Here is a 24,997-nt window from a genome sequence, read left to right as displayed (position 1 = left end):
CTGGTACACATCTTTCTTCCTTTAACTTTATAAAGAAACTGATACCTTAATCCCTCGGTTATTTTCTTTTGAATGCTTAAACGCAAAGGGTTTGTTGGTTTTTTGGTTTTTTTTTTGTTTTTTTTTGGTTTTTTTTCAGCATGAGTAAATTCATTACTAGAAATGGGAGAGGTGTTTCCAATTACAGCTGGCACTTCTGAGCCTCGCGTCATGGTGGCAGGTATCCCTGGGGGAAAATCAAGCAAATAACAGATCACTCTGGCTGTGTACTGGGAGGAGAGATATGTTGTGTATGAGTGTTATGATACCCATATATTATTGTATAATTTCAGTGTTGTGTTTATTCATAGGAGTAAGGGAGAGGCTGTTCATAAGCTAGCCTAAAATGGCTTTTGGCTCTGTTGTTACTGCCGTATTTATGTTGCTTTATTGGCTTGCAATTCCTTGTACAGACTAAAACCTCTCTGCGTGCTGCTCTGGGTGCTGTACAAATTAGGATCAAGTAAATTGTTTTTTCTGCAAGTTGCTTACAGTTTGTTGTTTGTTATATGTGTTTTCTTCCTCAGAGTTGTCTGTGTTGGTTATCTCTTTGATTATACTCATTCGTCCCCAAGTCCAAAGTATGGCAAGTTTTGCTGGGGAAAATGACAGAAGAGCAAAGCTGCAGCAGTTCTGCAGCGGTCTCAAATGGTCAGTTGTGCACAAATGGTCTCTCACCTGCTGACCTGCCACCTTGCTGAGCAGGAGAACGGATCTACCTTTGCAGGATGGACTTTGTCTGCCTGTCACAAGCAGGCAAGGGAAGCGATGAAATGTGCCGAGTCCTAGTAGAAGACAGCAGACCCACGTTAACCATGGCATGTTTTTTCCTTGTTTGCCCAGGCCCTTCATGCTTCTGCCGCCGCTGATGGAGTGGATGCGAGTGGCTATCACCTATGCCGAGCACCGGCGCAGCTTAACAGTGGACAGTGATGACATCAGGCAGACAGCCAGGCTGCTCTTACCTGGGTTGGACTGCGAGCCCAGGCAGCTCAAGTAGGTGGACTCAGTCCTTTGCTTTCCTTGTTTCATGGGAATGGGACTCAATATACTATATTGGCAACATGTGCTCAAGGTTTTAGGAGGAGATAAAGAACCTTTGGCCAGACACCACAGTTGGGATGGAAGGATTTTTTCTTGCCAGAAGTTGTACAGGAAGAATGAGACAGAAAGATTGTAATATAAATATTCAGTCATTTATGCTTCAGTCTTAATTACAAGATAATCTTTTGCTTTCTCAGATGCCCTGACAAAAAGTATAAGTACCTATTAATATCCTCCTCTCACACGTATATTGAACAGGGATTTATAATTAGCTCAGTTCATTAGCACATCATAGGTATTTTACTCAGTGTTTGCTGTCTTTCAAAGTTGCTGTCATTAGCACTACTTTTGATACCAGAGTTATATCCTGAACAGTACTGCAAGTTTTCTTGAATGAATTTTATCCCCCATATTGATTATGGGTTAAATGAGTGGGCTGGACACATAAATAACAATGAATACCACCTCTGTCATGCTCTGCAAGTGATCAAGTGTTGTATATGTATCCTTTCTGATAATCATTACTCTTAGAATTCTTTTTTTTTGTGAATGAGAGAAGCAACAGGAAACTTTTAATGATGATTCTTTGATCTATTTTTGTTACTCTTTACTTTTTCCTTCTGGCAGCCAGGAAGGCTCTTGCTTTTTCCTATATCCCTGTCTCCCTTTTTGTGCAACAACGGATACTCCTCACAATCCATCAAACCTAATGCAAAGCTAAATTAGTTGGCAAGCGTGCTGGTGCAATTCAATGACTGAACTCTGCTCCAAGCTTATTGGTGGCATGTCTGCTATTTCCTAACTCTGCCTGATATGATTATGATTATACAGGCTAAGTCTGTTCTACATAGCTGCACCTTAAGGGGACGTAGCTATGGAAGCTCAGAGGTGGCACCCTTTTAAGCTTTACATGTGCTGCATCTGCTCACATAGCACTTCTCCCCATGCTCTGCCAGTGTATATGTGCTCTGCTGAAGCACACTTTTCTCAGGCTTGCGTGTATCCAAGTAGGTATGTGTGTATCTCAGGTAGGTGCTAGCATAGGATAATTCCTATGGGCTAAGCTAATTTTGCCCATATCTCTAGTGCATGTCAAAAGCTTTGAAATTCTTTGTTGAGCAGTGCCAATGGAAGACATAATGAGTGCTTTCAGTCAATTTCCTAAGTTTCCTTTCAATCTCTCCTTTTGAAAGGCTTTCTCTTTCAAAATTGAATCCAAACTTTGCACCTCAAAGGCATCCCCCTTTATCTCTGCACTAGTTTTTTTACGAAACACAGGCAGTCCCTTACTTTATAGATCGTACATCTTAATAAGGCAGGGATTTGGGTGCTTGTTTTTGCTTCTGATGTGAGGTCAAACACTTAGAGACAGTTTCTGTGCTCCCAGGTCTGTCCATCCCCAGGTGGGGGGGAAGCCAAGCGTACACAGGAGCTGCCATCTGGGTATTGCACGGGTGCAAGCTTTATCCTAGGAAGCGTGCGAGAGTTTGACTCTCTCTGACAGGGTAACAACTCACGCATGGAAAACCTGCTGTGGGTACAGCTGCTGCACAGCAGTTGTGTGTGTGCGAGCTCTTTCCCTGGCTCATGGAGGATGCTGTAGCTTTTATCACACTCTGAAAGGAAAAAGCTGCTTTGCCTCTATCATAGAAGCGCATGCTGTCAAGCAATTACTAGACTGGCGTGTGTATACTATTTTTCTGTTGGGAAGCTTTGCATGGGCTGAGCTTGCAGGTCCCCCAGGAGCAAAGCCCATAAATAGTAACTTCAGATGGTTGCCTCCAGATGTGCTCCCGGCAGCTCTACGCCGAGAACTGCAGCCCACCTCTTTGCTCTGTCCCTCGGACAGCTCTGCACAATGCTTTGCTTTGCTCTTTGCACTGCAGGGCTCAGCAGGCATGGTGCCCCCATCACCCTCCCCTTGCTCCAGCAGCGCAGGGTGCATCGTGCCTGTTAGCAAAATGGAATCAGAGTGCAAAGGTATTCAACCTGTATTTCAATAAATGTCATTTATTCTCTGAGGTTCAACAGCTTTCAAGTTTATAATGCCCTATTTCACTGGTTTGCATAGGATAATAATAGTGAATATATATAGAATATGATACCATTACTATATAATAATGTTATTGCATTGTGACACTGTGCCAATTTCCTTACTAGAGCAAGATGATTTATTGCTTAGGCTCTGTTTAGGATTCACATATGTCTAACAGTAAGCCTTACCTTACTGTCATCCTGTGCTCTGTACTGCACGTGTCCTAACCCAGGATCTGGATGCTTGGAAGATCTCTTCTGATCAGATATCTGCACTCATTGCCTGGGAGCTGCATTTTATTTATGGATGTATCTCCAAAGAGCGGGTGACTCCAAGGCCGTCACTCTGCTTCCCTGCTGACTGCTCCTCATATTTCATCCTGATGCAGCTGCAGTGATGCTGCTTTCCCACAAGCAATGGGACTGCTCACCAGGCTGAGGAGTGAGTTTTGTGAACTCAGCATATTTTTCATTGCAGCTGAGCCCCATTTGTCTTCAACACTGATGCAGTTCAGAAACATCCAAAATGTCCAGCTGAATTAATACTTGAGTACGATTCATCCTGAGTCTAAGTGATGAGTGTTTTACTTATCTGGCCGCCTATATACAGAGTTTCCATGTTAGCCTCCTTGAAAGAATCTCGCTTTTCAAAGGAAGTTGGCAAACTACTATCTCGCTCACCGACAGTTTGCACAAGAGCTTGTGCTGAAACCAGACAGCTAGTAGAGAAGGCACTCAGCCTGAAATAGCATCAAAGGGCTGAGCATATCAGTGCTCACCTCCAATTTGGGAATGTTTGGTCAGTGAGGGAGATAGGCCTCCAGCTCTGGAACTCAGAGCTCTCAGCACAACCAGGGGGATTTACAGTAATTTCTGGACTACCTCCAAATGAGATAAAGGCTATCTGATAGTCATCTGGAGGATAAGGAGTTAATAGAGCCTCACAGGAACGTTACCTCATTTCCTCTGAGGCACTGGAGAAGAGTTGAGATTTGAATTTTTTTGGTTTTTTGGGGCTTTTTTTTGAAATTTGAAAATTTTTTTTTCTTCAGAAAACAATCTGAAACATAAGAATCGTCTTTCAGAATAACTGTCTAGCAGTCAGATAGCCTAATGGTCTCATCATAGTACTACTGCTTGGCTGGTGTTTTGTATATGTGTAACTTTCTCTACATCTCTTTTTCCTCTTTGGAACATGTTTTTGTGTATGTAGGATGCATTCTCCTATGACAGCCACCTCATATTATATGATAGCATCTCACGAAAAATGCAGAGCTAACTACTTAAAGCATGTTTTTTTTTTCCAGTAAGCAGCAGAATAAATGATAACTCAGTTGCTGCAGGTTTGTACCCTGTGAGCCCTCTCCTGCCACAGTAACCTCACTGCTGCAGTAGCCTGGTCCACAGGTGCCCTTGAAGTGTGAGGCTGAGTGACAGGGAGTAAGGATTTCTTTCTACCCTTCACACAGAAAGCACCAATGACATTCTTCTACCTGGCACCATTTTTTCCTGTAATATACATACGAATTTATTGTTTGTCCCTAACAACTAAAACTTCTTTCTCCAGTACGATTGAAGTTTAGCCAGATTTCTTCAGAAATGATTGCGTGCTGGAGAAGGTATGCAGTAGGTAAAGCCATGACATTTCATAAACATCATCTCCTACATAAATCAGGCTTAAAAAAAAAAAGAAAAAAAAAAAAAAAAAGAAGAAAAAGAAAAAAATCCATAAATTGTTTTGTCTCCACAGACCTGAATGCTGTTTTAGTTCCTTCCGGAGACTGGATGCTAAGGCTGCTACTGAAAAATTCCAGCAGGATCTGGGTTTCCGAATGCTGAACTGCGGAAGGACAGATCTGATCAATCAAGCAATAGATGCACTGGGAGCTGATGGAGTTAACACCATGGACGATCAGGTATGCCATATGTATGCTTATACACACACAAAATTTTAGCATCGAGTTGTGTGTTCCTTTCTTTGTAGGTCTTAAGCATTAGTTGCCTCTCCAAAACTTCTCTTATTCTAGCTGATGTTTTAGAAAAAAAGAATAGAAATCCCTCACACATGCAATCCTCACAAGTCAGTCAGAGCCTTGACTGAATTGTTTCTTTATGAGCTGGAATGCAGGTCTGCTCCTTGGATGGTCTGTCTCAGGCACTGACTGAAGACAGGTTAACATGCTGGCAGCAAATGCAAAGTCTGATGTTACCTTAATGTTAAGAGAATGTCAAAACAAAGTTAATTTTGCCAATGCCAATCTTCTCTGGTTTAACAGCCAAAATCCCATCTGGGTGAGTGATGAGCGACCAAAAGGTGTTTTTGCTGTGGCATGGCTCTCAGGTTGCCTGTTTGAAGTGGACTGTCTGTTCTCAGTGCATTGTGGTAGATGAAACAGCACAGAGAATCCCAGTGGCATTGGTATCAGTCAGTATTAGCTTTGCTAAAAGCTCTCATGCTTTATTTTTACCTATCCCTGCTCATCTGCATTTAAGCATAAAAGACTGCGCGGAGTAATAAGTCCCTATCTGTTTGTGCTGTCAATTCTATCAAGTCAGTCTGCTCTCTGGGGCATCATTCAATGCACTGATTTACCTTCTAATTAAAAAAAAAAAAATTAAACAACCATCCACCTCCCACAAATAAACATTCATTACAGATGTCACAGCAATGAGAAAGACCTGTCATGTTTCAGAAACAACAGGATACTTATCCTATTAGTAGTAGGAAGGATTTACATTCAAGTAAAGAGGTTTTCAGACCCATTTGTGAAATGAGTGAGTCTTCCATGGTACTTTCTGCAATTTAAAAGGTATATGAAAATGCATACAAACATGGGCAGAACTGTTCCTGCAGAAGGCTACATTTAACTACGCCTTATTTACATATCCCATATAAGTTTTGTGGTCACAGACATGTATCATTTCACAGATGCCCTTGAAATTGACTTTGTTAAAGTGACACTGGTGGCAGATTTATATTATGAAAATCTGCCATTTACTTCCTTGATTTTTTTTCTTAACTTTTTGTAATTTCTGTTCACGTAGCCCTCGGGACTTTTGTTCTTCCAAAGCACAACTGCTCTGTTCTCTGATATTTTGCCCTGTGAACAAGTACTGTAATATCACGGCACTCCTTTGCAGCCAACCAGCAAACTGGGAGAGGTTTTGTTTTTTTTCCTATGTAAGGACCCTGCTTTGTAGGCAACTTTGGAAAGGTTGAGGACTTACTGCTGTCATTTATTTATGATCTTGTTGTAATCCTGTTGATGTCTTCCTCTAGCCAGTCCCCCTGTGAACAAGGGGACCAGACAGTGCTGGCAGCTCTGCTGTGTTTGCAGAGTACTCTTCCTATGTTTTTAACCAGAATCTCTTCTTCCCCATGAATACTGAGCAGCAAGCAGGGAATGCAAAACTGAGTTGGGGAAATAAGTATGTGTGTATTTCTATAGAAACCTGGTAGTTTTAGAACCCTGACTGTGTGGCAATAAATATGAGCTCATTTTTGAATTCTCAGTGAAGTTTACTTGTCCGTATTAAAGAATTGGTCTCCCTTGCAAAGCCCCAGTAAGCTAACCCTACTCTGCCCCTCACCCCTGAACATCTTTGCAAATGGTATAGCTTCCTTATGTGTAGGAAGACTGGAATTGTGTCTGTTCTGAAAAGATTTTTGCAGATTCAAAACCAGAACTCCTCTACTTGAGATTTGCTTCTATTTTGATAAAGCTATCTGAAGATGAACCTGTATTACTACACAATGAACAGCAGAAATAGTACCTATGAAAGAGATAAATATCCAAAGTAATTAAAAGGGGACAAAATACTACAGGATATGAGCAGAAATTGATTTGACTGGCCCATTTTCCTTTCTGTCCTTAGCTACTTCTGGAGTTAACTGTCTAAGTAAGGCTCATTTATCTCAATTCACTTCTGAGCCATCACAGTTTGTTGGTTAAACAGAGACAGACTTATGGGACTGAAATGCTGAAATACTGTGGCAAGTAACATTTTAGCAATAGGGATATGTTGCCAAGTAGATTCCTGTGTACTGCTTTCAGTTCATCTGGCTAGAAATGATACAGAAAAAAATGCTATTTCTTTTTTGCAGCCTATGAAGCTCAATAATTGTAGCAGTCTTGACCTCTAACTTTTGACCACAGCGCCTTTCCATATTTGCACATTGAGCCAGCCCTACACTGAAACCAAAACGTTTTTAACATATGCACACACACTCACACTCTGTGCCTGAGATTCAAACTCTGTCTCTGTGACAGATCTGCTATTGCTATAGAAAGGTAACTCTTTTTTTTTTTTCCTCCCTTGAAGGGTATGACCCCGCTGATGTATGCCTGTGCTGCTGGAGATGAAGCAATGGTCCAAATGCTTATAGATGCTGGAGCAAATTTAGATATACCAGTAAGTAATGGAGTACTCCATCATTCATCCTTAGTCTGTAAACTAACAAGAGCAGTTATTAAACCACTATCAAATTTCTCCTACCAACTGAAGTCTTTGTTTCTGGAAGGTTCTGCCCCAGTCTCAGGGCAAGGCACTTCTTTCAGAAGTCACTGCTTCATAAGTTTGGGAGAGGGGAAAATACCTTCAGGACTTCTTGGAGTGCTCACTGGCAAGTCTAATAGGCATGGTGAAGGTGAAGGGGCCTCCTTCCTTAAAGGGCTGCTGCCAGGAGAAACCAACAAACCGATTAAAAAGGCCCAGAGGACGGGACAGCAAGTAGTGCTGGCAGTGTATTTGTTACCGTTCCCTGGGGCCATCACTTACAAAGGGAAAGCCAGTTATATGGAAGTCTAAAGATTATGGAAGACAGATGCTGCAGTGATTAATAACTACCTGGTTTCCTTGCCCAGGTTCCCAGTACCTCTCCACGATACCCTTCAGTCCATCCTGACAGCCGGCACTGGACTGCTCTCACCTTTGCTGTGTTACATGGGCATATATCCGTTGTTCAGGTAAGCAGAAGAAAGTCTTCAGTCAGGAATCTTTGCCCAAGATACTGAGGGACTGATGTGCTTAAGCATTCACCCGCCCTGCTCCCTCTTCCATGGAATGAATGCCAGAGGCAGCAGAATAGAGCACAATCCTGGAAATTCTGCTCAAACTTCAAGGGGAACTCAAAACCAATACCAAAACAAGACAGTAACTGCTGAATTTAATTTACCTTCTGCTCAAAGGGGAAAAAAAAAAAGACGTAAGTAAATGGAGGTTGCATACAGTCATATTCTGTGTACATTTGTAAATAATTACAAAGACTAGATCCCACCTGGCAAATTGCCAGCACAGCCTTTGGTACTGGACAGCCTTAATTTACATGAGAGATAAGTGTGACTCTCCCAGGAGCTGTAGCCAGATAGATCCTACTGGATCTATGCCAAAGTTCCTACTGGACTGTATACCCACTGTGTCTGCTTGCTTTAAAACTTTTAAAGATTTTATATAATCTTTCCTTTGGCAACCATCCTTTAAAGTGTAGATGTGAGCTTTCTCTGGATTCTGTGTATGAAATCACTGTTCCGGGTAAGGCCTGCCATAGGATAGTTACCTGGAATTGTTGGCATCTCAACTATTCACCAGCAAACCAGTCAAGGAACCAGTTGTCATGCTCTACGGACAGTTTTAGTTTTATAATAAAAATGTGAATGTATATGCTGTGCCCAGGCCAGTACCATTAATCAGGGATGGCTGAAACTGCTTAATTGTGACAGCATTACCCATTGCAGCCATCTGGACACTCACACTGAGAGGAAGAACCTCTGCTGCTGGCTGGAGGACAGCACTCACTGTTGCTGCAGTGGTGCTGCTCTGGATGCCCCTCTGCTGCTGACTGCCAGCACTGCTTGGCCATAAGAGATGTATAACCTCCCCTTTGTCTAGGAGACATGCAGTTGCCTTTTGAGTAGCTTGATGTGTTCAAAGAAAGCCACTTCTGTGCATGGCAAATCACTAAGGGCCTTCTTATACAAGCTCCACAGGGCTTGGGAGAGACCAAGGGCTATGTTTGGCCTCCAGGGCTAATTCCCTGAAGGTGTAGCATGCTTCCTGCACACATCATGAAACTAAATAAGATTAACTTCCTATGCTCGAGACACTCTGACTGCAGAGCTCTTTGGGGCTGGGAAATCACAAGTAGCAAAATCAAGTTCATAATAAGAGATTAAAAAAAGAGTAGATATTCTCCAGTCTATCAGCTGAGAACGTTTTTTAGCATAAGTTCACTGCTGAAAGTACAGTAAAGCAAAAGAAAATAAATCTCTGACATTTGTGTAAGGCATTAGCCCTAGGCTGATCAAAGACACGCATGAGAAACTTGACCTGCAAAAGGTATCTTGCTTTAGCCTTTAAGATGTTCCCTTCATCATGAATCTTCTCATTTTCCTTCCTAGCACTGCTGAACTGCTGTTTTCTCAACTCCTTGTTTTTAAATGTGTCTGTTGCAGCTACTCTTGGATGCTGGTGCTCACGTTGAGGGCTCTGCTGTTAACAGTGGAGAAGATAACTATGCTGAGACCCCACTTCAACTGGCTTCAGCAGCAGGTAAGTTACACGCAACCATGGCACGCTCTGTCTCTTGCTATCACAAAATAAGCACAACTAATTGATGCCTGGGTCAGGGATCTGTAAAATGTGTTAGGATTTGCTCTGCATTGTGGTCTGCAGGTATTGCAGATACAGCAAAGATACTTAATGGGCAACACCAGGAGCTAGATAGTCAGCATTTTTTTTCATTTCTAAACCACTAATGTGAACTCAGCCTGAGTTGGCAGTGACTGACAGCAATCATGTGCAACAGCTGATGGGCACTAAATGAGTGCCTACTTCTGCCAGGAGTACCAACTATTATCTCCTGCCAGCAGCCTCCATACTTAAGCTGAAACGGCTCCTCCTTTGCATGGGGCTCTGTGAAGAAACATAAAACAGCTACTGTCTAGCCTAGGCATGTCTTGGATCTAAATAACTTCCAGATGCAAAAATTAACAAGTTTAAATTCAGCCTGAGGAAAGAAGAACTGCTATATCGAGACATTTGTTTTATTAATTTATTAAATATGAGTAAAATTCTGCATTTCTTCTACCTAGCTCTGTAAAGATTTTAGTATTCTATAAACAAGTCTGCGCTAGTCTAAAAGTTGTTTTTCAGCATGCCAGTTCTAGCCCTTTTTTCCCCTTTCATTTCCTTCTGCTTTATTTTTGTGCCTTCACAAACACAAATCTCTGCCTTATCTGCTCCAAGTTTTACTGAGAGGATAAAAAAAAAAAGCCTCCTCCCCCACATGCCACAGTGAAAGATGCACATTGTGCAAGGTCTCTTGCCACCACTCACTGCTGTATCTTATGAAAAGTGTGGAAGAGTGCCCAGGTGAATGTGAACTGTACCAATATACCTGTCTGCAAGGTGGCTCTATGGAAGCCATGGTCAACAACTCCCTTCTGGCCTTCTCTGTTACCTCACCCACCAACTGAACAGCTTTTCTTTCTGCCTGTAGCTAGCTGTGCATTCTTGTGTAGTTGAGCTGCTCTGCGACTCCATTCTTCTGAGAGGTGTCATGAAGCCTAACACATGCTTACAGGATGCTTTGAAAACCTTAGTTGGCAGCTTAAAAGCTGCTGGTACGCTTTGCCTGATAACATCCTGAGTTACGTTTCAAAAAAGAAAGAGACATGATATTTCTGTTAATTGTTTCCTAGGGAACTATGAGTTGGTCAGCCTATTGCTAAGCAGGGGCGCCGACCCCCTCCTGAGTATGCTGGAAGTCAATGGCATGTCATCTTCACTTCATGAAGATATGAATTGTTTCAGTCACTCAGCTGCACACGGACACAGGTAAAGCTCCATTCATGTTCAGAAGAGTTTTTTGCCTAAGGCTTACACACTGTAGGTGTATTGCTTATCTTCTGCCCAAATCCCTGCGTGTGCAGTTCAGAAGATGGTGTTAATGCTGACAGTGACCATTTTTTAGCACTGCTTAGTTTCTCTGATTATTCTAATTGTGATGTAGGTAGTGCTGGGGGGAACTGACTGATTCTGTAAGCCAGTAGCTGCTTTCTGTTGCATCCTTTTGAGGGGAAAAAAAATCATGCAAGATTTTCATTATTCAGTAATAGTACCTTTAAAAAAAGAAAAGGATTATATTTTGGTCAAAAGCACAAAATGCAACAGAAAGGTCACTTGTTTTTTCTCTCATTTGCTGGTCTAGCTCTGCAGCACTGAGAGGGTAGAGAGGAGCTGGTTCTAGCCCTCCTTTAGCAGATTAAGTTCCACCTATGGGCTAGCTGCAAAGATAGCAGTTCATGATATTGAGACAGATTCCCATCACATTAAGAAGTGGCAAAAATAGACAGCTACAGAATTCAATTGAATGTATCACTGGTTTCTGGGTGACCGACCAAGAGATCGCTCATTAATACACTGAAAAGCTAGACTAGGCTTCCTAACCCTGCTTGCAGGGTGGTTATTTAGAAATAAGATGTTATGTACAAACTCATCCAGAAATTCTTCAATTCCCAGAAAAATGTCAGCATAACGAGCCAATTAAAACAGGCCCACACCACCCACAGAGATGGGCTGAGTGGTATCCAGGGGGTCTCCTGCAGCGTTACCACACGCCTTTATGGCAACGTGCTCAGTAGCAGCTACCTAGTTGGCACACAGATGTGTGTAACAGCAGAGCCAAAAGCACACCTCCCGGCACACCACGCATCTGGCTACACCAGGGAAAACATCTCAAGTTCAAATGAGGCCCAAACACAGCAGAGCTGGAACAGCCTAATGCTGTTATTTACAGTGTAAAACTACAGAAACGCTGTTCTGATCCCAACTCTGTTCCCCTCCCACAACCTGCTGTGACATCCAACCATGCAAACTGAAATTCAAGGCTTATTCTCCAGTCTGCTAGGGGAGGGTGATGGAAAGCCTGCAGTTCCCCTGTTCTAGTCACATGGAGTCGTGTGGGTGCAAGGAGAGCACCAGCTAGTGGCAGTGTGGTGCACAGCTGCATGGACTCCCGGGGATGAGAATGTCTGTTGCAGATGGCTGCAGCTGTCTGCAGGGAGACCAAATGATGCAAGCTGCCTACAGTGTTTGTCTGGACATAAGAAAACCTCTTTCTTGTAACTGCTCTCTGAAATTCCAAACCAGAAAATTCTCCCTGGATTTAGTGAGGCAGAACTGTCATTTTTTATGGTTTCTATTTGCTGGTACAGAAAGCAAGGCTAACTAAAACAGCAGTGCTAAAGTTGGTCAATCAGGGAAACAGCACGGGTTCTAACAGATGCTTTGTAATTCTTACTTCAGAGCTTTAGGTGTTACCATAGATAGAGCTGGCAGAAGGAAGTGTGCTTCTAGAAGTGTGCTAAAGTATAGGCTGCAATAAAAATCAGTTTGCTCCCGCACTCTGAAATGTGTCCTGGTACTGCTAGGGTACAAGAGCATACTGCATTAATTTGTCCCTTCTATAAGGGCATCAATTTCTATCTTGCAGTAGGGGGAAAGGAGGAGTCTTAAATGCTGCTCTGTATCTGCGAGATGTCTGTCAAAGCCCAGCTCTATCTTTGGGAATGAAGTCATTTGCTAACCCAAATTATAAACCCAAATCACAACAGTCCTGCCTGAATTGCTGCTCTTTCATTTATTAATAAGCAATACTACTTGTTCCTCCTCAGGAATGTTCTGCGCAAGCTCCTGACCCAGCCCCAGCAAATGAAGGGAGATGTCCTCTCACTGGAGGAGATTTTGGCTGAGGGAGTGGAGAGTGACACCTCCAGCCAGGGCAGCTCCACAGAGGGACAAGTCAAGCTATGTAAAACAAGGACGAAAGCCCTGCAAGAGGCCATGTATTACAGTGCTGAGCATGGCTACGTAGATATCACCATGGAGCTCAGAGGACTTGGTAAGGTGTTTTCTTCATTTATTTTTTAAGTCTTGTGCACATTCAGGGAACACAAAGCTTTTTCCCATTTCATTTGGACAAATGCCTGCAACCCCAACTGGGAATCTATCCTAAGTTTCTGGGAAACAGCTATACCTAATAATCAAAAGCAAGGGCCATCTCTCTCCCTCACATACTCTGTTTATAAGGCTAGCCCCTTTAACACAAAGGTAACATCAGGGGTTAAAGTGGGTTTGTTCTCGAGGTGAAAGAACAGATTTGATCTGAAAGCAGAAAAGAAAAGCTTTGAAATTTGAGTGTCTATTGTCAACAACAAGAAAAAGACCTCATGCTATGTGTAGGATCAGGTATTCAAACAAGTTTAGTATAAATTTACTCTGTTCTGACCATTGATGAAGCTAAGTACACAACAAGGAGTCTCTGGTCCTTACCACTCAGCAGACGGTCCTGGACCAGTTTACCAGTCCTCTGCTACTGTAGACAAGTTGCTTAATCTGTCAGTGACCCAGCTCAGTCACCTTTAATGACAAGACAAAAATGTATCTGCTGTAAAGAAATAAAAGATCTACTTCAGCACTAACGCTTCCGTGTTATTACGTACTAACAGAGGAATCCACTCACTGTTATTTCTGTATTCATCACCTTTCTTTTGTTCTGGCTACAGGAGTCCCATGGAAGCTCCACGTGTGGATCGAATCACTACGGACAACCTTCTACCAGTGTCGCTACTCGGTTGTACAGACCCTCTTACGGGAATTTGTCACCATTAAGGAAGAAGACTATAATGAGGAACTGGTTAACGAAGGGCTTCAGCTCATGTTCGATATCCTCAAAACCAGCAAAGTAAGCATTAGTTTTATAACAGCATCAAAATCAAGTGTTTGAGCCAGGTCTTTTGCAACTGTATAAACCAGGGCACATCAAAAACAACTGAGTGCGTACACCGAGTCCCTGTGACTGCAGTGTGAAGATGACCCCAATAGCATTTATCTAAATTCATACGCAGCCCAATGATAGGGAATCAAAAAAGCAGCCCTCACAATACAGATATTCATTTCTGTATCAGTGAAAGCTATTCTGTTAAAAGTTCAGTTCAGCAAATGGATTTTGAAACTGTGCAAATGTAACAGGAAGCGTTATCATTACACTACTGGGCAATTCAGGCTACTTCAGCAGTATCTTCTAGGAGCTTTCTGAACAAAGCTTTTGTTCAGCAACATTTTCCTTCTTTTCTCTCATTTAAAGATTACCTATGACTATTTCATGACAGAGGGTTGGCCTGTAAACTGTTGCTGAGAGCGTTCTTTCAGAGTGCACTGTTAGATCATGTGGCTGGTCCTTCTGTTTTGAGGTTGCTCTTATAAGGAGCAGTTGCCTTGAGAGAACTGTTACAGAATGTTTGAAACTCTCTCAGAGCAAAGTGCTGATTGATATCTGTTCTATTCTCCTCACAGAATGATTCTATCAATCAGCAGCTTGCATCCATCTTCACCCATTGCTACGGCAGCAGTCCTATACCCAGTATTCCCGAAATCCACAAGACATTGCCAGCTCGGCTCGGTAAGATGCTCACCCAAACACTGAAGCTTTTTTAATATTTCTTTGAAAGCATATATTGTTTAAAAAAAAAAAAAACCAAAAAAAAAAACAAAAAAAACCACCAAAACTCATCCTCATTTTCTTTTCTTGCTTTAACAGATCCTCACTTTCTAAATAATAAAGAAATGTCTGATGTGACTTTCTTAGTAGAAGGAAAGCTGTTTTATGCACACAAAGTTCTGCTGGTTACTGCATCTAACAGGTAAATAAGTCACTTTCTACAGCTCTGTACATAATATAAAAGGAAGCTCTGACCCTTCTCTATTTTTTGTGACTAATTCTTCATCACTCACTACAGTAATGCAGCTGCTGAGGATATGGTCTGCAGACATAATTCAGAGCTGCAGGATTAGTCCATATCATCTTTGCTAATGTTGAGAACACAGCATAAGGATGAGTTTTTCTAGCCATTCAATTGTTCCTAGTCATTCTTAGTATATGTTAAAGAAATCCTCGGCTGCATTGACATGAACTGATCAGTAATAACCCCTAGTAACCTGTGCAGTAGTTGGGAGTGCACAGACCAAGGCATTCCATGCCTTTTTCATTCCCCCTCTCGGTTTGCTATCTAGAGGCACAATTGTTCCACACTTCACCTGTGGCTGGTACACATGCATCTCTCTCTCAGTGGCAAAATAAATGTTTTCAACTATTACAATGTGAGTTTGAATGAATCTCGTGCAATTTACCTGTTAATTTGCCCCTGGAGTTCCAAAGCAATTATCTTTAGATTAAAAGGAATGTTTTGGTTGTCAACTTAAAAATGGTAACAAAGGAAGATCTTTCACCTTGCTTAGACTCTTTGCCAACAGGCAATGAGTGTGTGAAGTAATAATACAGAAATCTATTAAAATTATTCTCAGGTTTAAGACTCTAATGACCAATAAAACGGAACACGACAGCCATGGAAGCAAGACTGTTGAAATTAGCGATATGAAATACAATATTTTCAAGGTATGTTGCATAATCCACCTTTTCTCTACTCATCATCTTCTCAATTACTTTGAGGCTGTGAGGGCCGAGACTTAATATTGCTGATAAGCTACAACTAGATATGAGCTTAAATTCAACCTCTATTCCATGAATCTGAAGTCTGTCTCTAGCCTTTCACTAGGACCAAATTCAAACAAAAACTTACAGCTTAGTTGTTTATAATCTTGCTAGACAGTTGTTTCTTCGATAAGGTAGGAGAAACAGTCTTATACTTAACATACTTCTAAAAGGCTTCCAGGCAGATCTCAGTTTCTGTTAACCAAAAGGTAAGCTTACTTGCAGGCAGACTACCCTGATTACACAGACTACTACTGCAGGCTTCAAAATGAATTCAAATCACATTATCAGAAATTAGTGACATTGTTTTCAAGAAAGGCTCACAATCGAGAATTTCACTTCATTTTTATGACATCTCTGGATTTAATGGGCCTAAAATTCAGGATGTAGGTGAAGTTGGTTACTTAGCACATACCCAAGGACAAAAACAAGCAGTGAAGTGTGCCAGTTAGTTATTCCAGCTTTCCAGGTCTGCACCTCAAATTTCAAAGAAAGGTACAGAACAAAAATCTAAAGTGCAGAATGGGTTGTGTAATTGCTTCACTACAGTGCTGGGGCTCTTTCTATGATGCATACAAAGCTGCCATCACTTCACATTGAGAGAATGGAAATTGCCTGTTGGAACATCTTGGTCCTACTTGAAAGGGGCTATATAAGTTTGGATGTCATCCATCCAACACCAAACTATGCAACTCAGGAAGCGACAAAAAGTAAAATAGAATCAAGTGGAATTAAACCTCCCTAGCAAAATTTTTACATCAAAAGGTTTCAGAAGATAAACTTTTGCTTCACTGAAGAATGCAACTAATTAAAAAGTAAAACAGTGGCAATACTTCCTGGAACTAGATGATTTGATGGTAAACAAAATCAGGCTAGTTAAAGAGGTTCTGACATTCTACAGTAATCTCAGTTACAGCATTCAGAGGATGGGGCAGAAAACTGAATCACTGGAGCTCTAGGTTCTGCTTGAGGCTCTGCTGGAAAGCAGCTTGCCTTCCCTGTGCTTTCTCAAATAGGAAAACTTTACAAGTACAAGCTTAATTTTGTTACCACTACTGTTAGAAGTGGTAAGCACAGCATGCATCCATACCTGCTTCCACAGTATAAGAACAGCGGAGTGACTTCCCTTTCCAATACCAAACTGAGCTGTTCCCTAGATATGGCAATCCCGGTTTAGCTGGGGTGCACACATGGAGATCAAAGAGACTCAACTGCCATTGCTGCAAACAATTAGGCTTTTTCCTCCTGCCCCAATGGCAGCAGGGGGAGGCTGGAAGCTGATTAGAAGCACAGCAGGAGAGGCAAGAGGCTGGGGGGTCCCCGCAACACACATGTTCATGGCATGGCAGACTCAGTGCTCCAGCTAGCTGGCAGCTGTGTGTGACCAGCCTGTGGGGCTTTACCAAACAAGAATGTTTTTACAAGGATATTCGTATCAGAGACACACTGGTCACTCTCTCAGCTTAAAATCTTCAGCAGGGCCCTCTTCAAAACCCGAGAAGAAATAAGTATTAGAAAGCAGCAAACTTGCAACAAGAGAAAAAAAAAAAAAAAAAAAGCCAAGTGGAGATGGGAGCCAGCATATTATGTGATCCTTGTCTGCTCAGGAAGGGGAGTGCAGTCATTCACAGCCCCCTTTGACTTCAGTGATATCAGCTTCATGGCTGGCCTTCTTCCCATTCCAGATGCTGATGCAATACTTATACTATGGAGGAACAGAATCCATGGAAATTCCCACCACTGATATCTTAGAGGTGAGAGTATTTTCTTCTAATCTTGCTAAGTGCACAGGAGCATAAACAGGGTTTGAAAAGCAAAAACTAGGAGCTAACAGCAAGCTTGCAATCCAAGAGTACAGAAGTTCAAAGTTGCAATGCAGTTTCTTGGAAATGAGAATTAGCAATTATTTGAAATTATGTCCATGAGATACAAGGGGAAAAAAAAAAAAAAAAAAAAACAATACACCACTGCAGTGTTTTTGGTACTAGAGCTGTGTGAAAGCTTCCTCTATGAAGCTGGGAGAAGTAAGACTTCAGAGATGGTGTAGCTGATTCCACAGCAGCCAAACAGCAAGGGGCTTAAAAATCACAAAGAAACAACTGAAACAAGCTGAACTTCTGCAGCACTAGTTACGATTCAGCAAAAATCAGACTAAGAGCACTTCCCTGTTACAAACAAGTCCTCTTACAATAATGCTGTTTAGTCACAAGCGGTCTGCTGAGATTGAAGTTTGCTGCTAAAGACTACACACAGCTGTTCTGCTTTCTTTTGAGAAAAGGGGCTGTTCAGCAGCCTAAGAATTGTCTGTCATAGTGACAAAAGGCAGCACAGATGCAGGAGAAGCAAGCCTGTACTAGTGGCTTTCCTGCTCCGTCGTGAGGACTGAGCTGTTAAACGAGGCAGTCTCATACTGTTCAGAGAAGAGATCATCAGTTCTGTCTGTCCACTGTTCCCTAGCTCTTTCAAGGCTCACGAGCTTCTCTCCTCCTAATAGCTGTTGTCGGCTGCCAGCCTGTTTCAACTGGACGGCCTCCAGAGACACTGTGAAATCCTCTGTGCCCAGACGATCAGCATGGAAAACTCTGTTAGCATCTATAAATATGCAAAGGTATGCGCCAAACTGCCTTATTTAGGAATCACAATGAAGCAGCAGTCTCATCTCAGTGAGTAAATACAATGAGCGTAGAACAGGTACCTGCTATGCTGGTAACTGCCCCAGCCACAACCGCAAGTGAGATGATGTGTTATGTTTCAGCCTGTAAAGTCCTCCACAACGCTAGTATGTTTTTCCATCCAAAGCAATCATGTATGAAATTGATGAGAGATCCCTATAGAGCTGTGTAGAGGTGACTGGGGGCGCTGAAACAGCAACATCATCCAGCAAAGCCCGAGAGATTCACATCCTTACAGCAGCAGAGGCACTTGATCATACAGTACAGCAATTAAGCAGCAAACCCTTTCCCTGCACTCTTGCTGAAATATCTTTTTTATAGCTCCAGAACTAGCAGAAACCTTTATATCAAGCAACCCAACAATTGTTATCAATAAAATCATTGAGGAAACAGCCTGCCATTCCCAGAAGTTTGTCAGACACAGCATCAGATCCCTTAAAAGACAAGTATTAGGGGCAGATGTGCACCCTTACTTTGCCCGTAATGGTGCACTGATTTTTTTTGCTGCCCAGCTATCAGACTTGGGTTTTTTCTTTTTTTTTTTATCCTGTGGAACTCAGGCTGGTCCATTTTAGCAATTTAACCTTATGCAACAGTAGAGGTGGAAAGGATCATTCTTCCTTTGCCTTCAGTACTTTTCATTAAATAACTATTTGCACAAAACTCCCAGGACCCTAGTGTATGCACACAGTGCTTCTAAGTACTGAACACTTCATTTTTCTTCCGTTACCTAGCTGCCCAGAGCAGTTCTGAAGGAAAGGGAACTGGATCACAGCCAGACTGCCCCCCACCATGTTTTAGAAATGCAAAATCCCTGTTTTCCTACATTCACCTCCATTCTCTAGCAGAAACATATTTCCTATTGCTATGAGTTGTACACACCATCTGGCAATGCATTACTTTATGTTGTGGCACCATTCCCTGCCTGCACAGCAGAACAGGTACCTTGGCCACTTCATCAGCCAGCTGCTCTCTTCCTTTAAGAGGAAGCAACTGGCCTGCAGGCCCCATGGCTCTGCCAGCAGCAGCCCACCAGAGGAAGAAATTAAAAAAAGCTTAAATGCCTCTCTGCTCACACCTGTGCCTGCAAAAAGCATCAATAGAAATCACCAATCATCACTGGTCCTACCAGAGTTCTTTTCCATAGTCATCACTGTTGTTTTTTTTTTAATCTCAGAAAACACTGGAAATGAAATTAGGCCCAGGCACGTCCATAGGTCTGTGACATAGCGAAAGAGCTAACTGACTGTACTTTTCTGCAGATACACAACGCACCTGAACTAGCGGCTTTTTGTGAAGGCTTCTTCCTTAAACACATGAGCTCTCTTCTAGAGCAGGACTCATTCAGACAGCTGATCTACGGCAGGAACAGCAAAGTGCAAGGCTTGGACCCTCTGCGGGACTTGCAGACAGCCCTCGCTGGCCGCCTGCATTCTGTGTATGTCACCTCAAGGGTGTGAAGCAGGAACAAGGCAGTGGCAGAAGCACTGGTTCAAACCGCACGGGGACACGGCTTCAGGCAGAGCTGAGGCTTTCCTGTCTGCCTTCTGGAGTCATCAGTTCTCGCTGGAAGTCCCCTGCATCAGATACCCCATCAGCAAGGGGGGGGGTGCCTCATCCCACTGAAGGAGGGGAGCTGGCTTCTCTGTGCTACTACTGTCAGAGCTACGCTGTGTGAACAGTGTGATCAAGAGCTGGGCAGGCAAGCAAAGAACCCCAACCGAAGAGATCAATACTGCCATCCAAACAACGTACAATGTGGGCCTGCAGAGAAGTGAGGCAACTTACCTAGATCTAACACCTCATATCTAGTCTTAAGTGTCCGTCTACACACCATAATGGCCACCTAGTTCATATGCGTAGATATTTTACTTGTAAAAAGGCTGCATAGAAGGAGTTTTCTAATCGTGTGGACCACTGCCCATTCAACAAGTCATCAGTCTGAACACAGAAGCTGATGTATGCAGACCCCTTCACTGCAGTTAACAAGCACCAGTTTCCACACACGGCAAGAGACTCCGGCATAAGTTTTCCCCTGAACTGTTTGCACCTTGAGGGAGAAATTGTGTAGATGTACAAGGCTGAGTAGGAGCTACTAACTCTGGAATTACTCGCTCTTCACACATAATATGAAGAACTGAGCTGGGGCAGGGAGGGAAGAAAACTTTTTTAAAATACGGTTTCACTGTGCTAATTGTTTAACCTGGATCCAATTTGAGAGGAAAAAGTACTGTCTACACTTTCACCACAGAGGTTTGACCAATCCACTTTTAACTTAAAAACATGTTTGCGAACATTATCTGTGAGATCTGACATCATAAGAGAGACTTTCTAAAAGACAGGCGTAGAAGCAGCTATCGCTAAGCTGAAAAAACTGTCTGATAGCATAAACAAGCAATAAAAATCTCCGTAAGACCATGAGAAACGTACAGCTTGATGCTTTGTTTTCTCTCTGGAGAGAAGCTGGGGGTACAAGCTCTGAAATCAAGTCTTTGCCTCCATATCCTCATCCATGGGGTGATATTTCCACTACCTCAGGGAAGACCGTGCACAGCACGCTGCTGACTGCTGCCTCGAGGTAGGCTGCACTCTGACATTTGGGCTGCAGCACTTACACAAGATGCCTCAACTGAAATACTCAAGATTCATGTTTTTCCTTGCTTGCAGTAGATGATGGATGTTTCCATATAGAAAGGACTTGTGCTAGACGTTCTCCTAGCTGACTTAAGTCAGGAAACAGCTCAAGATACAGTTTTGTGTCTGAGGCTACTTACCTTTCCCTTTTTAAATAAGCCCAAGCTTAAGAAGCTGGTTAATCATACATAGCTGCACACCTTGCTCTCACCAACCTTCAGCTGTTCCCCTGAACTATGTAAGCAACCTCCAAAAGCATATGCTAAGACGTGCGCACTGGCTACAGATGGATGAAGGAGAAGGAAAAGCAATAGTTTAGGTGGGAAACTGCAACTTAAAAAATCCAACAAATAATATTGTAACTAAGCACACTGGTAGAGGTAGGCTTAGCTGAGCATAAGCTCCAGTGCAAGATATAGACATGGTTTAAAGAGAGAAGGAGAATGAATTACAGCACCCTTCAACAAAATCGCCAAAACCTGCCATACCTTCTTTCCTGAAGGGTTTGCATCACAGGCACACTGCATGCAAGGAGAACAATCAGCCTAGGATCAGTCATCTGACAGACACGTTGGTCAGAGCACACACACCAATTTGTGTACACATCCACTTTTGAAGATCACCAGCTTCAGTAACTCTATTTATTATCAGAAAGCCATAGAGATGCTACAAAATTATTACTGTTCTGCCAGAAAACCACCACAAAAGGCTCTATCTTGGAAGGTATTTTCAAGCAGCTGCTCCAGCTATTTGTACAAAAATGTAGGTCCTCTTTTATTGCTGTAATATTACAATGCTTTGTTAATTGTACATTAATGTTGTCATTTATGTAAATGTACCGGGATTTTATTAACAACGTAATTTTAAAATACACAGCTGCTGTTATTTATTCTGCTTCTCTAACAATGACAAAGACATATTTAAAATCTTCTGTGAAAAAGGTAGTTGCAGTTTCACCACCTTGCATCGTTTCGGTATATGTACCTAATTTGATGCTTCAAAGCAAGGGATAAAAAGGCATTCATTTCCCTGTCCCGTGTTCACACTTTTTTTTTTTTTTTTTTTTTTTTTTGCATAATAAACAAAACTTGCATTTTTCCTAGCTTAAGTGAAGTTTACCTAGGCACCCTTCATTGAAAAGAAGCAGATGTGAAAGAAAAATCTTAGTTCTGGGATTCTTTTCCTGTGTGTATCAGGCAGACCTCAGGAGTTAAAGGTCAAACCCACTCCACTCTAATAGTAACAAAGAAGAGGTGACAGAGCAGAAAGCACTTCTTCTGTCATGGCCCTGGCACCCAGAAGGCTGGGATGGCTCTGACAGGTCTGGGTGGCTGCTGCTTTGCTCTGGTAGCTGCAGGACTAGTAGTCCTGTGTTTGAAGATCACACTGGCAACCACCTGTAGTCAGGTGAGCAACAGCACAGGGAGCCCTCCTGAACTCTGCCCACGAGCATTACCCACACATAGCCAACCCCAGAGACAGAGGTTAAGGAGGCAGCCATAGCTGCATGGGTTTCATCCCTGACCATCAGTTGATAAAGCCAGAGATTTAAGCAATGACAAAAAATGGAATACCTGAATAGAAAGCTGCTAGACTCATTCAGTCTCTTCCTCTTATTGTATTTATCAGAAATGGTGGCTTGCTATAACCAGGCTGCAAAGAGCAAGGGTGTTTACTCATCTGTGAAGTAAGACACACGGAGGTTTCTTTCTGCTGACAGCAAGAATTTGACCCAGAAATGACTATTTCTTTCCCCCCCTCTAAGTCTGCCCCATAAATCTTTCAGACCCCTATGGTGTTTGGATAATGCCTCAACTGTAACGCTGGATTCAGTGTAACCCTGCAGGAGGACTCAAATACTTTACTTCTTAGAACACCGGTTCTAAGGACTTCAGAAGAAGCCATTAATACAACCAGAATGTGTGTTCAGCTGCTGAGAACCTATTAATGCTTGCTTCTTTCCTTCAATTTCCCACCACACACCTGAACAAAGGGTGCTGTGCCGCATACCTCTCTGCTGCAGCAAGACCTGAAATCCAGTTCTACAATAAATGAGCATCACAAGCATTTGTTGATGTGATCTAAAAGTATTCTGCTGGGAACGATGCATGAGGGATGCTTTCTGTTGTACTGTGCCCTTAAACCAGCATGTTTGGAAACCAACCAGTGCAAATCCTGACTTGCTTTCAAGAGTCACGGAATACAAAGATCTAAGATTCCCTCTGGAGCACTTCTGCTCTAGAAAGTAGATTAAATAGAATTTTTGCATCTAACTAGCTGCACCTCTATTTTATGCAGTACTGCCCTTGTAGTAGAATGTGTAGCGAAGCTGGCACAAAACTTTGCTGGTCATAGTTGTACGATTTCATGGAGCAGAGGAAACAGCACTCATACACCTACCTGAACACACTCTGCCTCTGAGAGTCAAATAAACCCTTACTGCTTTATGATAAGCCCTTACACTGCAGACAAGCTCCAGTTAATGTAGCACAGCTACCAACTGGCCCTCCCCAAACACTGCACAAGTGACCACATACTGCGTCCTGCACGTGCTGTAACAGACACAGCCAGGAGAACACAAGAGTGGCAACTCCTTCGAGGAAGTGGGGCTGTAAGCGGCTGCCTCCACTGCTCATGACAGAGAAAGAGGATGCAAAAAGGTAGATTTGGCTCCCCCAAGAGGTTTTGAGTAAAAGAGATCCACTGATGCACAGCAAAGAATACAGAATATTGCTCTCAGTACTATTTGCCCAGGCAGAAGGAAAAAAAAAAAAAAAAAAAAAAAAAAAAAAAAAAAAAAAAGCTATTGTTGTACAATGAAAGTCACAGCAAAGCAGGGAAAAAGGCCTTACTACAGCACTACTACGGGTTGGCCTGTTATCAGAACTAGAGTCATTTCCAGCCCCAGCACTCTTTTCCTACTGCTCATAACTAGAAAACAAGCCAGCCAGTTCAAAACCATTCCTACCCTCAGTCAGACGGGTCCAAGCCCATTGCTTCACAAACCACTCACAGGACAGGCAGTACAGAACATCACACAGCTCAGCTCTGCCTCCAGTGCCAGCTCAGTCACGAGGGTACACCTGAGTTTCTACCTTCAGCCTTTCCACATCCAATATACCCACCTCTACCTTGCAGACCACTCACTGGAGCTGTACCACAGCTATGGGAGCTCACCTCCCACCCAAAACGCAGAGCCAGCTCCCAGCAGCAGGGAAGGTCCTCAGCTTCACTGCTTTCACTTCTTCCCAGATACCTCACAGAGGTCAGCTCCTTCCAGCTGTCAGAACAGCTCATGGGCTCCAGTGAGCAGGATGATTCTGCTGACAACTAGGTCACAGCTACCCACCACCTGCAGGGTACTGCTCACTAAATGTGGCTTTCCCACTCTCTTCCAATTAGCCCCAGCACTGTCATCACAAGCAAGCAAGCTGGTGTGGGCACAAGAAGAGAGAGCCGACACACAGCAACGTGCCGGGCACTTGATCAGCAGCACGGGAGCAAGGCTGAAAGCTGTAAGCTGACTTAGCTGTAAGCTGACCTAGCGTGTTTACAACAGCCTGAAATGCTACTGCCTCTGGTTACAGTTATGCAAGAAACTGTCCCATGCACAGGAAACACGGATCATGGAGAGCCAAGAGGGCTGTGCCTTCAGCTACATGCACACACTGCAACAACAGCCCATCTCAGGCTTCTTCGCATATGTACAGCCCCTCTGGAGGGGACCCTGGTACAGAAGTAACATACTCAGAGCAAAAATTACTGCAGCAAAACAAAACAAAAGTTAACATCTGGAGATACAGAACTTACTCCCTTCTCATCTTCCGTGCTGTATGAAACCTTGATGCACTCCAGCTACTGAAGGACAGATAGACGTGCCCTACTGCTGGAGCTCATTCACCTGGCCCTTCCTCCAGCTGGGATTGTAACCCAGCTCATTTGAGCTAAAGCACAGACAGAGGAAAATGTGGTTTGACCAGAGTTGGTAAAATAGAATTAAAAAATAATAATAATAAAACCCCCT

At 42.9% G+C, this 24,997-nt stretch overlaps 1 protein-coding gene across 1 annotated transcript in view; it reads left to right on the top strand.

Moving 5' to 3' along the window:
* The window catches only part of ABTB2 (ankyrin repeat and BTB domain containing 2), a gene marked incomplete at both ends in the record, with an annotated part of 128,331 nt that extends 108,532 nt beyond the window's left edge, over window positions 1–19,799 (top strand). Inside the window, 14 exons of the mRNA XM_079537886.1 lie at window positions 883–1,035; window positions 4,868–5,033; window positions 7,441–7,530; window positions 7,983–8,084; window positions 9,570–9,666; window positions 10,818–10,953; window positions 12,792–13,018; window positions 13,683–13,861; window positions 14,473–14,578; window positions 14,717–14,819; window positions 15,481–15,571; window positions 17,353–17,421; window positions 18,162–18,275; window positions 19,602–19,799. Of these exons, the coding sequence (XP_079394012.1) occupies window positions 883–1,035; window positions 4,868–5,033; window positions 7,441–7,530; window positions 7,983–8,084; window positions 9,570–9,666; window positions 10,818–10,953; window positions 12,792–13,018; window positions 13,683–13,861; window positions 14,473–14,578; window positions 14,717–14,819; window positions 15,481–15,571; window positions 17,353–17,421; window positions 18,162–18,275; window positions 19,602–19,799 (1,831 nt within the window). The remainder of the gene's footprint in view (window positions 1–882; window positions 1,036–4,867; window positions 5,034–7,440; window positions 7,531–7,982; window positions 8,085–9,569; window positions 9,667–10,817; window positions 10,954–12,791; window positions 13,019–13,682; window positions 13,862–14,472; window positions 14,579–14,716; window positions 14,820–15,480; window positions 15,572–17,352; window positions 17,422–18,161; window positions 18,276–19,601) is intronic.
* Between the last annotated feature and the right edge of the window lie 5,198 nt (window positions 19,800–24,997).

The sequence above is a fragment of the Tetrao urogallus genome, assembly GCF_951394365.1.
Source record: "Tetrao urogallus genome assembly, chromosome: 6".
NCBI lineage: Eukaryota > Metazoa > Chordata > Aves > Galliformes > Phasianidae > Tetrao > Tetrao urogallus.
This window is presented reverse-complemented; position numbering and strand designations above follow the sequence as displayed.